The sequence below is a fragment of the Schistocerca serialis genome, chromosome 11, assembly GCF_023864345.2.
Source record: "Schistocerca serialis cubense isolate TAMUIC-IGC-003099 chromosome 11, iqSchSeri2.2, whole genome shotgun sequence".
Taxonomy (NCBI): Eukaryota; Metazoa; Arthropoda; class Insecta; order Orthoptera; family Acrididae; genus Schistocerca; species Schistocerca serialis.
This window is the reverse complement of record NC_064648.1, coordinates 160140800-160157835: the sequence shown is the minus strand read 5'-3', so window position 1 is coordinate 160157835 and position 17036 is coordinate 160140800. Positions and strand designations below refer to the sequence as shown.

Below are 17036 nucleotides of genomic sequence, written 5' to 3'. Positions count from 1 at the left end.
AATGATCATATGCTGACTACAATAAGATTGAAAATACACTTCTCGAGTTTGCCGCCGTATCATATTGTGTAAATCCGACAATATTTCATCAGTGCAACTACTCGACATCTCCAGATGGTGGTAGCCGCTGTTGTGACTGCTGCAAGAGGCGAATGATGATAATTGCACGGTGCTCGTAGCTGGAGGAAAGCAGTGCTCCTAGTGCCCCAGATGGGAGCCACAGGAAGGCCTTCTGCACGTGTGCTGTGGGCAATGCCTGTGCCGTCGGATGCTCCTGTGGTTAACAGCTCAATTAAATTTCAGCAGTGCATTGTGTCGAGCTATGAATCAGAAGTTCTTGTTTTTCCCTATTTTGATTTAATTGCAGCCAGTGCTGGATTCCAAGTGGCACTCAATTGAAAACCTGCATCCTTGCCGATAAGATTGTCTGCCGTACGGATATGTATGCCGCCTCAACAACACAGTCCAAGAAATATGAGGCTAGAGATAAAATTTCCATATTTTCATAGAAAATGTGATGCCCCGAGTCCAGGGAATGCTTCGCTACTGCTGAATTATCAGGTTGCCCCAGGCGTGAATGACGACGGTGTTTGACACAACGTTTTTGCACGGTTTGGTGTGTGCGCCCAATATAAAATTTTCCACATTGGCATGGGATCTTGTCCATGCCACGTTTCCTAAGGCCCGAGTGATCTTTGACTGAGCACAATACATTCCACACTTTTGTTGTTGGCCAAAAAACATGCTTGAGGATTCTTTCTATTCTCGAAGACACGCTGCCAAAATAGAGCAAGAATACCATCACAATGGGTGCCTCCACATCTTCATTTACATCCTTCCTTTGAATTCACTTAAAACAAAATGTGCGCCGTATGTGTCTGTTGGAATAACTGTTCTGTTGGAATACCATTCTTAGGTTTTGTGCTCACCAGGCAAACTGCCAGCACCTGAGACCCCATGTACTCTACGCACCAAAGAGTGTAAGACGCCACTGTGTTGTAAAGGATGATGACAAATTGTGGCCCGCAAATATAGCTCCATGTGAGTTGGTTTGTGATTGACAACATGTCCATGTGTACCACAGGTTTCATAGGACACCTCAAGATATTTAACCTACAACCATTGGATCTTTTGGTTAGCTTTGATGTTGTATCTTTATTTACGAAACTACCTCTGCAGGACTAGACAGAACTTATCAACAGCCAGTTTGTGAAAGACATTGTGGAATTGTTTAAACATGTGCTCACCTCAGTTTATTTTTTCTTCAATGACCAGTATTTTGAACAAGTGAAGACTTTTTCCGTGGGAAGTCACCTGTCTCCCATGGTGGGCAACTATTTTAAGACAGTCTTTGAGGAAAAACTATTGCAGTCTGAAAGTCTCAAACCTTCCTACTTCTGGCTGTATGTTAATGAAACATTTGTGGTGTGGCTCCACAGAACAGAGATCCTGCTTGTGTTTCTCCAGCACCTAAACTCTCCATCTGAACATACAGTTCACAACTGAAATCGGAAAAGATGGCATTTTACCATTCCTAGATGTCACGGTCAGTAGGAAAGCCGATGGTACACTGGGACATAGTGTCTACTGCAAACCAACTCACGCAGAGCTATATTTGCAGGCCACAATTTGTCATCAGCCTGTACAATGCAGTAGTGCCTCACGCTCTTCGGTGGGTAGAGCACATAGTCTCAGATGCCGACAGTCTACCTGGTGAGTTACAACACCTAAGAACGGTATTCCAGCAGAACACCTTTTCCCATAAACAGATATGCCACGCATTCCGTCCCCAGAAAATTCAAAGCTGAGGTGTAAATGAAGACGCAAAGGAACCCATTGCAACTGCGTTCTTGACCTATTTTGGCAGCACGTCTTCAAAAACAGAAAGAATCCTCAAAAGGCACGATTTCAAGTGTGTTTTTTGGCCAATAGCATAACTGAGGAATTTATTGTGGGCTTAGGAAACATGGTGCGTATAAAATCACATGCCACTGTGGAAAATCTTATGTCGGGCAGACGAGCCAAACGGTGCAAAAATGTTGTGTCAAATGCCATCATTACAAATGACGGGGGTAACCCGATAAACCAGTGATAGCGAAGCACTGCCTGGACAAGGGGCATTGCATGTTCTACAAAAAGACTGAAATTTTATCCCGAGTGTCATCTTTCTGTAACTGTGTTATTAAGGAGGCTATAAATATCTGTACTGCAGACAGTCTTATCAACAGGGACGCAGGTTTTCAATTAAGTGCCGCCTGGAATCCAGGACTGGTTGCCATTAAATCAAAATAGCGAAAACAAGAACTTCCCATTCGTGACTCGACACAGTGCATTGCCGAGATTTAATTCAGCTTTTAACGACAGGAGCATCTGGCAGCACGGTCACTGCGCACAGCGCACGCGCAGAGGCATTCCTGCGGTTCCCAGCAGGGGCACTAGGAGCGCCGCTTTCCTCCAACTGCGAGCAATTTCCTGCGAATGTGTACTGCCTGCTCCTGGCCCGACAAGCTCCGATGTCACCATGCAGTTATCGTGAGTGGTGTCTTGTAGCAGTAACAGCAGCAACCGTCACCACCTGAAGATGTTGAGCAGCTGTATCAATGAAATATTGTGGGATTTACACAATACGATCTGGCAGCATAACTGAGAAATGTATTTGCAACAGATCCGTAGGGAAAGCTTGAAAAGTCACGTACGGTAAGGTTTCTTGTTGTGGAATTATTGAGGATTGCTCACCTGCAGACAATGACAGTACTGATGACAGATTAGCTGACGAAGTTGGCACCCAAGCTGAAAAATGATATGACACAAACAAGGGCAACAACTCATTTGGATAAAACAATGGCGTATTTGGAATGCAAGGAGAAAACAATTTCAGCCGAACTAATGCAGGTGAAACAGCTGTGTTATCATCTTCAACATAAGCGACACTCAAATCTGGTTAAAAAGAAATTCAATTAAGGTTTCAGTGTATAAAAATATCATTTTTCTTTCAATACCAGTTCAACATCTCTGTGGAAAGAAATTTGTCTCTCCATATCAAAATAAATATAATTTATGTTTAGCACCTTACGAAACAGTGCTGGATGCTGTCTTCCTTTTCTAATGCACTGATAATTGATGTTTATGGTGTTTAACCCATGTCATTCTAATTTTTTTCTGAACTTCCAGATTATCCAGTTTTTTTACACTCCGGATGACGTATACAGCCATCTAGTCTGGATAAAAGAGGTTCCAGTATAGTGACAACAACAACAAAAATAATGGATAAAAAAATAATAGAGTAATGGTTAACACACAGGCTGCTTGTGATGTGCAAAAGGTCTGGTTGGGAGTCACGGTCTGGCCAAATTTTCAATTCTCACAACACACTTATTGTGCTGAGTGATAAGCTTTATTTGGCAGGATTTGGGGTAGCAATGAATGCAACAGCTCGGTGGTTTCCATTACTTTATTGCAGACACCTGGTGTGGGACTGCTATCTTGGTCCCTCTCAGCACCTTGTGTGCTGACAGAACATTTTTGTACAAATAAAATGAATCCGCCCAGTTCCTGGCTTTGCAGCTGCCTCCCAATGTTTAGGAACAGGACGGCACAGTGGGGCACAGCATTCGACGTATCTGGCGGCGGCAGTCACTAAACACATCTCCCTCTGTGACGCCACCTCAGAAACGGTTTCCGGGGTGCAACATCAGGACCTGGCGACGGCCCGCACTTCGGAGCCCACCATGTCCAGGGCACGCTGTCGACTCGAATCTGTAATACGCACACCACGAGTGTCACATATGATCACATCGTTACATTAAATTTGACACACATCTGTAGCATATGTAGATACAGAAAAAGTATTTTATAATGTCAATTGGAATTCTGAAGTTCCTAGGGATAAACTACAGGGAGCAGAAGGGTACCTACAAGTGGTACAGGAACCAGAAATAGGTTACAAAAGTCAAGGAGCATGAAAGGGAGGCAGTAGTTGAGGAAGATGTGATTGTAGCCTATCCCCAGCAATACTCAATCAAGGAAACCAAAAAGAAATTCTGAAAGATAATTAAAGTTCAAAAAGAAGAAATAAAAACACAGATGTCCGCCAATGATTCTGTTAGTGGTAGCAAAAGGGCTCGGAAGAGAAGTTGCGTGCAATGGGTAGCGTCTTAAATGATGTTTGAGAAAGAACATCAACAAGTGTAAAACAAAGGTACTGCAATACAGTCAAATTAAATAGGGCAATTTTGAAGGCATTCAGATACGGAATTAGATCCTTAAAGTAGAAGAGTTTGCTGTTTGAGCACCAAAATAACTAATGATGGCTAAAATAAAGTGGACATAAAATGCAAACTCCCTACAGGAATTTGTCAACGTCTCACACTGTTTTTCTTTAATGCAGCACTATATGAAGGTGAAACATGGTCGATAATCAGTTCAGCTGAGATGAGAACAGAGGCATTTAAAATGAGATGCTACATAAGAGTGCTAAAGATTAGTCACCGAAAAGCAGAAGCGTCGAGTCGTTGAGAGGTTCACAAAAAGAAAACGGAAAACGGAAAACTTGCTAATTTTTACAGTAATCCTTTTTCGAGATGAAGTACACATGCACGCATGCATGTCTGGAATGCACTGGATGTCCACACGGCACCACGTAAGGTGCACGCAACCGTGTGTGTGTGTGTGTGTGTGTGTGTGTGTGTGTGTGTGTGTGTGTGTGTGTGTGTGTGTGTGCGCGCGTGCAAAAAGAGGGGGAAGCGCAAAAAGAGGGGGAAGCATTAAAATTAAGGGACACCAAGGCTTGACTACAGTAAGCATGTTCAAATGTATTTAGGCTACAGTAGTTATTTGGAGATGAAGAGTCTTGCACAGGACAGGCTAGCCTGGAGAGCTGCATCAGACCAGTCTTCAGACTGGAAACGGGAATGTACAGAGTAGCAATAGTTACCATTCCTAGTTTGTTAAAAACGCTTTAACAACACACACTCGAGTTCATCATACAAGAAATTAGTATTACTTCGGCTTGATGAGTTAATCCCAAAACACAAAATTTTATGGGACTATGGATTGCAATTTAAGTATGACAGGATCCCGTTCCCCCTCTATAGTACGTGTCGCCTACACATGACAACAAATATTTGTTTGAGCATTTCAGTAATCCTTTACAACTGAATTTATTAGCAAGTTTTAAGAAATGCACACTTCCAACTATTCCTGTCTGTGTGATCTCGTATATTGAACATATATTGTGTGAAAAAAACCTCTTGTAGTTCTCAACTTTATGTGGAGAGCATTTCAAAGCAAACTGGCAAGAGATCATCAACTAAATCCCATGAAAATTTCATTAGCACCACTTTCTAAAAGTACATCTGACACTGTTGTTATAGTGCCAACTGTAAACAAAACAGCTTAATGAATAACTTTTCCCTTCGTAAACCCTCCATTTACTATTAAACAGCTATGACTCGAACCAGTTGGAAGAACTTCTTGCGACATCATTATATTCTAATTTACTTAAGAGGATGTCGACATTTGCACATCTTTGGCGTATCACAGAATCTAGTGGGGTATGCTGTTATTTACTGGCATGAGTCATATTCCACATATATGGCAGAGAGGGGCCTCTGGTATGCACAAAAATGCAAGAATGTACATTTTACTTAAATGCAACGTAAGGAAAGAAATTAAGGTCATGAACGACTATTTTATTACAGTGCTTACCTATTTTATCAAGTTTAAGTGTTTGTGTGTGGGTTCCCTACACTCGTGCAGAATGCCCACACCAACAAGTTGTTTAATTCTGTTCTACACTCCCTCACTTTAATGACAGGACATGAAAGTTGCTACATGATTTTACTTTTCATGACCATAATAATTTCTAAATGTTTTATTGTATATTAGCTGCAACCCATACATATGCTTATTGTAATGAATGAAATGCAATGTAGAACGCTTAGTCAAATGAAAGGCAGGGACCGATGGTCCTAATCTTCCCGAGCTAAATAAATACATACATGTGCTACCATTTATTGTATTCCCACCTGTGCTAATATTAACTCCTTGACGTCTCTGTAAAGGTTTTGTGTCATATTATTATTATTATTATAATATTCATGCTTTCCACTACTTTCTAAGTAAAAAGAAATATAGGTTAAGACAAAATTAATGGGTGCACACATTGTGAAACAACAGTCAAAAATAATAAGTGTTAGGGACATGTCTTATGGACATGTGTCTGCATAATTTTTTGGAACGAATGCCACATAATATTCTTGAAACATACTTTTGTAATTTGAAAATATGATATCCAAGTTTAGTCTCCCAAAATATGTGGACTTTTTCTCCATGGTGATGCAGGCTTTCTTAGAGAACTTCTTGTGCAAAATTTTCTAGCGTTACCAGCAAAGTCACAACATTACATAACTGCAAAATTTTTACGAGTTCCCATTCACCGTCTTCAGGCAAACTGTCAGGTTTACATCAAGTCTGTTATGATATAACCGCTGGATTCCAGACTCCTCCCACATACTCGATTGCGGAGCCTCCACAATGTGTGGAATGGGTGGCGGTCAAGGTTTCAAATCCTGGTGCTGCCCGTTTATTCCAGCAGCTGCCTCAGCTGCTTTTACATCAGAGTCTTCTGGACTTTTTTTTACTAACGTTACGCCACTTGGAAACCACTTCCCAGTTGACAACATTACACTGAACTCATTTCCTCTGCCTCTTTGACGATTGAATCCCAGAACCTGCCAGCATGTTGCTGTACCTTTGTCTGTTCAAAAACAACTTGTGTCCCATGTTGACAATGTGCACTGCACTGCCAATTTACCAGTTTGGCTAAAGCGAACATGCCTCACATGCTTCAAACAGTACAGTGAAGTGCATCACTGTGTGTGGCCGCTGTGCTGCACACCACCCACTCTACTGGTGCTGCAGCCGCACTCTCCAGCCGAGTGAGATGAAGAATGAAAAGGACTGAAAAGGAGAAACCGAGTGTGCAGCATTCCTTCTGCACCCGGGGCTGACCGCGGCCAAGACTGCCAGGGTAACGAACAAATTTTTCTGATTAACAGGTGCAATCAAGAAAGTGCTTGGGTCAATCGTAGGCCGACCGGGGCTACGACCGGTTGGTGCCTGCCGCATTAGGTTCTAGAGTGACATACAGTACACCAGCCAGATGCAGCGACGCATCTCGCAACACAGTTCGGGACACGTTAAGAACAGTTTGCCTTGAGCGAACTGGCAAGTCTGCAGTGGCAGAACACAGCATCGAGTAAGGACACTTGTTTGTTTTTGAACAAAGGTGCTGCGAGAAGCCAATGAATTCTGGGATTCAGTCATCAAACAGGCAGTGGAGATACGAGTACCTGACAATCTCGACATCTGGACAGTTGTTTCTCACCGAGCTGCACACGGCACGTGGCTTCGGCGAAAACGTGTCGCGAACATGTTGATACGAAAGACACAGAGGCAGCTGGCACAAGTCAAGGCCCAGATCCCCTTCTGCACCACCGCGGAGCCCTCCCACCACCGGCCACAACATCTCTTCCGCAGGCACACGACTGGCCAACCCGTCGGGGGCTTCTGCAGAGGAGTCTGCAGTCCGATGACTGCGAGGGAACAGACTGGACACGAACCTTACACTTTGTAGATGTCGAGCAGGAAACTCGTCCAAATGCCGCAACAACGAGACACTGTCACTCTACTGATAGTGTGACAAGATTATATCATAGTTTCCTCACTTTTAAATCGTGTAGTGAGCAGAAATTTATGAAAAACTGAGTGAAAGCAATGCACTAAATAGTAGCTGATTGAGACACCAATCAGGGACACAAAACAGGATGGAAAATATAAGTACAGAAATGTACATAACCTCTACCCTCGAAACAGCTCTCCACAAATACACAATAATTTTTTTCGTGGCTAGTTTGCAGATTACAGATGATGAGGATTATTATGATGATGATGAAAACGAGTGCTAAAACTGATGTACAATAATACAGTTCAATTAGCGATGTAATTTTAAGGTGAGTGTCCAAACAAAATGAAGCAAATTGCAAATATTGTATTTCTGAGGCCTACAGTAGTTAAATTATTACAAATGTGATATTGTACTTCACAGAAATAAAAATTTAACCGACAGACAATGACACACTGGTGTCAAAACATGTCTGGGGAAATATAAAAATAAACTAAATGTGTTTGCATAAGGCCGATTTCCAAAGCAACCCAGTTTTTAAATTTTAAACACAGAAGAACGAAAAGAGGAGCTTCAAACCTTCGTAAAATGAGTATCGTGTACCTTATTAGCAATTATTTCTGAAAATTATCCAAATATCTACATTCAGACACTGAAAGTTCTGACAGCTACACGGCAAGCAACAGTGCTTGTTACAAAATGTATGGCAATTAATACTGTGTTACAAATAAGAGTGAGTATTTCTATAATAGAGGGAAACATTCCACGTGGGAAAAATATATCTAAAAACAAAGATGATGTGACTTACCAAACGAAAGCACTGGCACGTCAATAGACACACAAACAAACACAAATATACACACAAAATTCTAGCTTTCACAACCAACGGTTGCTTCGTCAGGAAAGAGGGAAGGAGAGGGAAAGACGAAAGGATGTGGGTTTTAAAGGAGAGGGTAAGGAGTCATTCCAATTCCGGGAGCGGAAACACTTACCTTAGGGGGAAAAAAGGACGGGTATACACTCGCACACACACACATATCCATCCACACATATACAGACACAAGCTATTTATACATGTAAAAATATACTATCTGAAAAATATCATTACAACTGAGTAAATATCCCAGCTACTAACAGCAGTGAACAGCAGCTGTGCAGTAAAGCTGAGAAAGTAGCAGCAGGTTTCGTTCCAATGTACTCAATTAAACAGCAGAAGTGTGAACAGCAGTAAGCAATAGAATGATAGTTTGCTGTTAGTATACTACACACATTAAGTTTCCACATTCCCATTTCTTTTGTCAATGTACAGCTTAAGTAGGTTTCCCCTCCTGACAGGGTTTACAGAATCCATTGAATGAATGAATGGATGAATGTACAATACTGAAATACAAAGACAGCAGAAAAGCTCATATCTTAACAAGGGGTGCAATAGTTGCAGATACAGAGACTGTAAGTAACAGTAGACAGAGCATGAAACTGGAAGGGCTAATAGGTGACTTTACAGGTTGGGCTCTTTCGATTTTCTCCTAGACAACAGTTTCCTAAAGCAGTTGGAGAGTTAAAAAAAAACATTTTGAAGATTAGAAGATTTCTGAGCACCATTAAGCAGAAAACATTTGATCCTACTAACATGTCAGTGGTAGCTAATTGTGTAGCAAAAATGTTTTGTTTCTGTTAAGTCAGTGCTTCAATTCTCACTACTAGCATTTTTTTTTCTTCATTTCATTCTGTATTTATTATTACATGAACATGTTAATTAACGAATAATGAACCGTATTTATTTAGTAAAAATCTTTTTTAATTTAAATTCTCGTTCATATGACAATAAATTGAAAATCGGTATGCACATGCAAAATACCTTATTGTGAAATGAGAAATTATATACATCAATAACACTATTCATTCTCTAGAAATAAAAAGTATGTCATTTTCTAATTGGCATTTTGCAATATTGTGCCAAATTTTAATTTATTGTGAATATATGCATTTTAATGTACTTAGTAATTAAAAATAATGTTTTTTATATCAAAAAATTATGATCCAATGCCGATTAATTAAAATTTCCATTGATAACAAATTCAGAATTAAAGAGCATAAAATTAGGTGCTGCTGTTGAGAACTGTATCAGTAGTAGTAGTAGTAGTAGTAGTAGAGAGTTTTAGGTCTTCACCGCCCGCTCAGTAACAGATTGAGACAGGTGTCAAGAAAATACTCAGAACAGTAAGATAAAACAGAATGTAAAACACAGGTACTAAGGTTCGAAAAATATGTGCCTATCCACACCGAAGCGTGGGACGAAGCATGTCGTCAGCAGTAAAACACGGACAACACAGGAAGAAAGTGGTAGAGGAACCTAAACCATATAGCAGATGGTAGTGGCTGGCTGACCGCAAGGAAAAAAGGGAGGAGCCAGCCACTCTGCAATACACTAAAACTGCCAGCCTTAAAGTTTAGGCCAGAGTCCAGACACATCACAAAACTTTAAAACCCTAGACACATACGTCAGAACTGAATCAGTTACTTCCCAATTTCAAGTCTTGCAAGCTACGTAATCAGCTGCTGGTGAAAATGTCAATAACATCCAAAAGTTTTGTACCTACAGGTACTTGGACATTTTCTAATCTTGAAAGGAGAGTTTTCCTGGTGTTTGTCAGGAGTAAATCTTACTGCTTTAGTAAAGTGATGCCTGGGCACCAAGCTTCAAATCTTGTAAGCAATGAGAAAATCAAACAGTGCCAGTCTGTGAGGTTGCTTAGTAAGATGCTGTAACCGTATAAAGAAGCAGGAAGATTGGTGGTAAAGATAGTTTTACTTTAAAAGTTTGTAACTCTTCAAATGTAACAGTGACCTCTTAAAAACTAAACACTTGCATTTCACCTTTTCCAGTCCAATTTTTCTACTCACTGCATTCTCCCAGCTCTCATTTAGAGCACAATAATGGAAACTTGTCGGACATCATCTGTCATCGGAGCCGTTGCAGAAAACTAATATCAGACATATTCAGACAGTGAATTTGAAAGCCTTAATGAATAGAAGACGACTCCCCAGAATGGTGTGAGGCAATAATTATATCCACGTTTAAGGAAGGATATAGATCCATTGCAGAAAACTGCAGATGTAAGAACTTGACTATTGTCCAAATGTGTGTGAAATCTTATGGGACTTAACTGCTAAGGTCATCAGTCCCTAAGCTTACACACTACTTAACCTAAATTATCCTAAGGACAAACACACACACCCACGCCCGAGGGAGGACTCGAACCTCCGCCGGGACCAGCCGCACAGCCCAAGACTGCAGCGCCTGAGACCGCTCTGCTTATACTTGACTATTGCATATATGTTATACGCAGGGATCATACTAACAAGAGTTTGACAAATAGCATCTTAGAAGAGAACCAAATAATGGATTCGTCAACTATACCAATGTATCTGATAGGATGAAATGTAGTATAAAACAGAAAATACTTGAAAGTAAGGGATTTCATAATACCAAGTTCTTAAAACCCTGGACAAATACTTCTCCATTGCCTTAGGCAATACCTAATAAGTCCGTCCTGTGGAATCCTCTGCAGTTCTGCGTAACTCCTGGAGCCTACAAGCACCTCAAGTCGCTTACTGTATTCATCCCTTGGCCTCTTCCCACAATTTTCACTGCTCCCCCTCCCCTCAGGTCAATTATCCCCCCCCCCCCCCCCCCCCCGGACACCCTTCCATCAATTTCAAACCTGATGATTCCTCGGTGCTCCAGATTACCACAGTTATACACTGCCGAGCTCGGCAAGCACTCTGCTGGGTGTCCGCTCGGATCTACTGAGCGCTGTTGGCAAGGCGGGTGCACTGGGCCATTCTGAGGCTGCCTGAGGAGTTCCTCAATTGAGAAGCAGCGGCTTCAGTCACAAAAACAGACAACAGCCAGGAGAGGAGTTTGCTGACCACTTGCCCTCCACATCCACACCCAGTGACACCTTCCGGCTGAGGATGACACGGCAGTCTGCCGGCAGCATTGGGCCTTCCAGAGACCTATTCGGACAGTGTTAAAGTTACACTTAATCCCATCTTTTAATCAAGCTGTACTATAAATTTTTTTTGTCCTCAGTTTGATTCTGTACCTCCTAACTAACTGCTCAACCTTCTCAACCTAATCACCTGTTCTCGTCAGAAATGTTTATCGTGCATTTTTTCACTTCTGTACGAGGCTACACTCCACACAAATAACTTCACAACAGACCTGTTAACATTTGAATCCAAATTTGACATTAACAAAATCTCTTTTTAAAAAAGGTTCTCTTGCTCCAGCCAGTCTGCATTTTATACCCTCTCTATTTTGACCATAGCCAGTTAGTTTGTTGCCCAAACAGCATGACAAACATATTACTTTTAGTGTGTCAGTTTCCTCAGCATACTGAATTTCATTCAACTTGATTCTATTACATTTGTTTCACTTCTGTTGATGTTCACCTTACAACCTCAAGACACTGTCCACACAAAGACCTTTTCCATCTTTGAAGGATTACAATGTCATCACTAAATCTCTAGGTTTATATTCCTTCTCTTTCAACTTTAATTCTTCTTCCAAACTTCTCCTTGGTTTCCTCTACTGCTTCCTCAATATACAAAATCAAAAAGATCAGGGATAAGTTACATCTATGTCTAGCTCTCTTCATTGCTACTATTTCCCTTTCATATCTTTTGATTCATAACCGAATTGCTCTACATAACGTCTCACACCCCACATTTTTTTCACTATGAACAAAACTTTACATAATGTGCTGAGCCTACAGCAACTTTATACTAGTTATAACCTTATTTGACAAGTAAAACCATTAGTGCATGTGCAAGTATCATTGTGGCTTCGAAGCAGATGCATACAAATCTGCATTCACCTCTGGAGAAGTCTACTGTGTAATTCTACACCTACATCTACTTGATTACTCTGCTACTCACAATAAAGAGCCTGGCAGAGGGTTAAATGAACCGCCTTCAAACTGTCTCTCTACCATTCCACTCTCGAATGGTGTGCAGGAAAAACGAGCACTTAAATTTTTCTGTGCGAGCCCTGATCTCTCTTATTTTATTATGATCATCATTTCTCCCTATGTAGGTGGTGCCAACAGAATGTTTTCGCGATCGGAGGAGAAAACTGGTGATTGAAATATCATGAGATGATTTCGTCGCAATGAAAAACACTTTTGTTTTAATGATTGCCACTCCAATTCATGTATCATGTCTGTGGCACTATCTCCCCTATTTCGCGATAATACAAAACGAGCTGCCCTTCTTTTTCTATGTCATCTGTCAGTCCCACCTACTGCGGACCCCACACCGCACAGCAGTACTCCAGAATAGGGCGCACAAGCAGTCTTTAGTAGTCCTGATGCGCCTTTTGTGTTCTGCCAATAAATCGCAGTCTTTGGTTTCCTCTACCCACAACATTACCTATGTGATCGTTCCAATTTAGGTTATTTGTAACTGTAATCCCTAAGTACTTAGCTGAATTTACAGCCTTCAGATTTGTGTGACTTATCGCGTAATCTAAATTTAGATGATTTCTTTTAGTACTCGTGTGAATAACGTCACACTTTTCTTTATTCAGGGTCAATTGCCACTTTTCACAGGTATCTTATCTAAATCATTTTGCAAGTCGTTTTGATCATCTGATGATTTTACAAGACGGTAAATGACAGCATAATCTGCAAACAATCTAACACTGCTACTCAGATTGTCTCCTATGTCGTTAATATACATCAGGAACAATAGAGGACCTATAACGCTTCCTTGGGGAACGCCGGATGTCTGTTTTACTGGATGACTTTCTGTCTATTGCTACGAACTGTGACCTTTTTCACAGGAAATCATGAATCCAGTCGCACAACTGAGGCGATACTCCGTAGGCAGGCAGTTTGATTAGAAGACGCTTGTGAGGAACGGTGTCTAAAGCCTTCTGAAAATCTAAAAATATGGAATCAATTTGACATCCCCCGTTGACAGCACTCATTACTTCACAAGTATAAAGAGCTAGTTATGTTAAGCAAGAATGATATTTTCTGAATCCATGCTAACTATGTGTCAATAAATCGTTTTCTTCGAGGTACTACATAATGTTCAAATACAGTATATGTTCTAAAACCCTACTGGAAATGACGTTAGTGATATAGGCCTGTAAATCAGCAGATTACTCCTACTTCCCTTTTTGGGTATTGGTGTGACTTGAGCAATTTTCCAGTCTTTAGGTACAGTCTTTCTGTGACCGAGGGGTTGTATATAATTGCTAAATATGCAGCTATTTTATCAGCATACTCTGAGAGGAACCTGGCTGGTATACAATCTGGACCGGAGGCCTTGCCTTTATTAAGTGATTTAAGCTGCTTTGTGACACTGAGGATATCTACTTCTATGTTTCTCATCTTGGCAGTTGTTGTTGATTGGAATTCAGGAATATTTACTTCGTCTTCTTTGGTGAAGGAGTTTCGGAAAACAGTGTTTAATTACTCTGCTTTAGTAGCACTGTCATCAGTGACTTCACCGTTGTTATCGCGCAGTGAAGGTATTGATTGCGTCTTGCCACTGGTGTACTTTATGTATGATCAGGATCTCTCTGGGCTTTCTGCCAGATTTCGGGACAGAGTTTCATTATGGAAATTATTAAAAGCACCTCGTACTGAAGTACGCGCTAGATTTCGAGCTTCTGTAAAGCTTTGCCAGTCTTCAGAATTTTGCATTCTTGTAAATTTGACATGCTTTTGCAACAGCGATCTGACCCGTTTGATGTACTATGGGGGGATCAGTACCATCACTTATTAATTTACGTGGTATATATCTCTCAACTGCTGTCAATACTATCTCTTTGAAATCATTCCACAACTTGTCTACGCTTACATGATCAGATCGGAAAGAGTGAAGACTGTCTCTTAAAATAGCATTAAGAGCATTTTTATCATCTTTTTTAGACAGATATACTTTGCATTTGTTTTTTATGGTTGTAGATGTTACAGCATTCAGCGTAGCAGCAACTGCCTTGTGGTCACTAATCCCTATATTTGTCACAATATTCACTATTTGTCCAGGATTATTTGTCACTAAGAGGTAAAGTATGCTTTCGCAACCATTTACACTTTGAGCGGGCTCATGAACCAATTGTTCAAAATAATTTTCTGAGAAAGCATTCAGTACAATTCTGGATGACGTTTTACACCTGCCGCTGGCTTTATACGTATAATTGTTTTAGCTTATTGAGGGTAGATTGAAGTTGCCACCAACTGTAACTGTATGAGTGGGGTACCTATTTGAAATGAGACTCAAGTTTTCTTTGAAATGTTCAACAACTATATCTTCCGAGTCGGGAAGGGGGGTGGGGGTAAAATGATCCAATTAATAGTTTCATCTGATTGTCGAGTATAACCTCTACTCATACTATTTCACAGGAACTATCTACTTCAATTTCACTACTAGGCAAACTACTTTTGACAGCAGTAAATACTCCACTGCCAACTGTATTTAATCTACCCTTTCTGAACACTGTTAGATCATTTGAAAAAATTTCAGCTGAACTTATTTCCGCCTTTAGCCAGCTTTCTGTAGCTATAATTATTTGAGCTTCAGTGCTTTCTATTAGGGCTTGGAGCTCTGGTCCTTTCCCATCACAGCTACGACAATTTACAACTACAGTACCAATCGTTTCTACAACTAACTTACTGCATTTTACCTGACCCCTTTTAGATGGACACCCTTTCTGTGGTTCCCTGAGACCCTCTAACTTAAAAAAGCGTCCAGTCCCTTCCACACAGCCCACGGTACCCACGTAGCCGCTTCACTCTTTTTTTATCATTTCAGCTATCAATCGGCTACAATTACACAACTGCATTCACTTCTCGAGTTAGTTTTCCTTCTTTCTCTCTTCGTTCTCTGATTCAATTGGAGTAGTTGGATGATGTTTGAAATTCCATGAGGCTCTTCACATATGACCCTTTTGTACTGCTACCTTTGCTGTCAGGAGCTGAGCTTCTTTTGTCTGAGGGAGCAGTGTCTTGCTGTAAAACAACAATGCCCCAGAGCTAATGGTCATCCACCATCTTGGTGTGTGAAGTTGAATCAGCACTGACCTCCTGCGCATGTAACTGTGTCGTGGATAGATAGTAACTAATAATCTGGTAGAATATCAACAGTGTACAAAAAGACAGATTGCTACTTACCATAAAAACAGTGTTGTGTTTGAAAATCAGTTATTCTCGTGGAGATATATGTTTACTTTCTCTCTCTCTCTCTCTCTCTCTCTCTCTCTCTCTCTCTCTCTGCATCATCAGTCTTCTGGCTGGTTTGATGTGGCCCACCTTGAATTTCTGTGCCAACCTCTTCATCTCAGAGTAGCACTTGAAACCTACATCCTAAATTATTTGCTGGATGTATTCCAATCTCTGCCTTCCTCTACAGTTTTTACCCTATACAGTTATCACTAGTACCACGCAAGTCATTCTGCAGTGTCTTAGATGTCCTACTATCCTGTCCCCCCTCCTTCTCAGTGTTTCCCATATATTCTTCTCTCGCAGATCCTGCGAAGAACCTCCTCTTTCCTTATCTTTTCAGTCCACCTAATTTCCAATATTCTTCTGTAGCACCACAGCTCAGATGTTTTGAATCTCCTCTGTTCCAGATTTCCCGCAGTCCCTGCTTCACTAACATACAACACTGTGCTCCATACGTACATTCTCAGAAATTTCTTTATCAAATTAAGGCGTATGTTTGATTCTAGTAGACTTCCTTGGCCAGGCATGCCCGTTTTGCCAGTGCTAGTCTGCTTCTGATGTCCTCCTTGCTCCATCTGTCATGGGTTATTTAGCTGCCTAGGTAGCAGGATTCCTTAACTTCAGGTATTTCGTGATCACCAATACTCCTGTTAAGTTTCTCGCTGTTCTAACTTCTGCTACTTCTCACTACTTTCATCTTTCTTCAATTTACTTTCAATCCATATTCTGTAGTCATTAGACTGTTCATTCCAGTCAGTACATCCTGTAGTTGTTCTTCACTCTCTAAGGATAGCAATGTCATCAGTGAATCTCATCACTGATATCCTTTCACCTTGAATTTTAATTCCGCTACTGAGCCTTTCTTTCATTTCTGTCATTGTTTCTTCAATGTAGACATTCAACAGTAGGGGTGAAAGACTACATCCCAGTCTTGCACTCTTTTTAATCTGAGCACATCGTTCTTTGTCTACCAATCTTATTGTTTCCCCTCGGATCTTGTGCATATTGTATATTACCCATCTTTCCCTATAGCTTAACGTATTTTTTTGTCTTGCTTCCATTATCAACTGCAACATTAGAACTGGCTCCGTGGTGCCTTTACTTTTCCTAAA

The 17036-nt window shown here is 40.8% G+C and overlaps 1 protein-coding gene across 4 annotated transcripts in view; it reads right to left on the bottom strand.

The window, feature by feature from the left end:
• Nucleotides 1–3436: 3436 nt before the first annotated feature.
• LOC126426746 (protein LZIC-like) overlaps nucleotides 3437–17036 on the bottom strand; it is a 68313-nt gene continuing 54713 nt past the window's right edge. For all 4 annotated transcript variants that reach the window (XM_050088734.1, XM_050088731.1, XM_050088732.1 and 1 more), the window contains one exon: nucleotides 3437–3756. In XM_050088734.1, coding sequence (XP_049944691.1) covers nucleotides 3692–3756 — 65 coding nt within the window. In that variant the 3' untranslated portion in view covers nucleotides 3437–3691. The remainder of the gene's footprint in view (nucleotides 3757–17036) is intronic.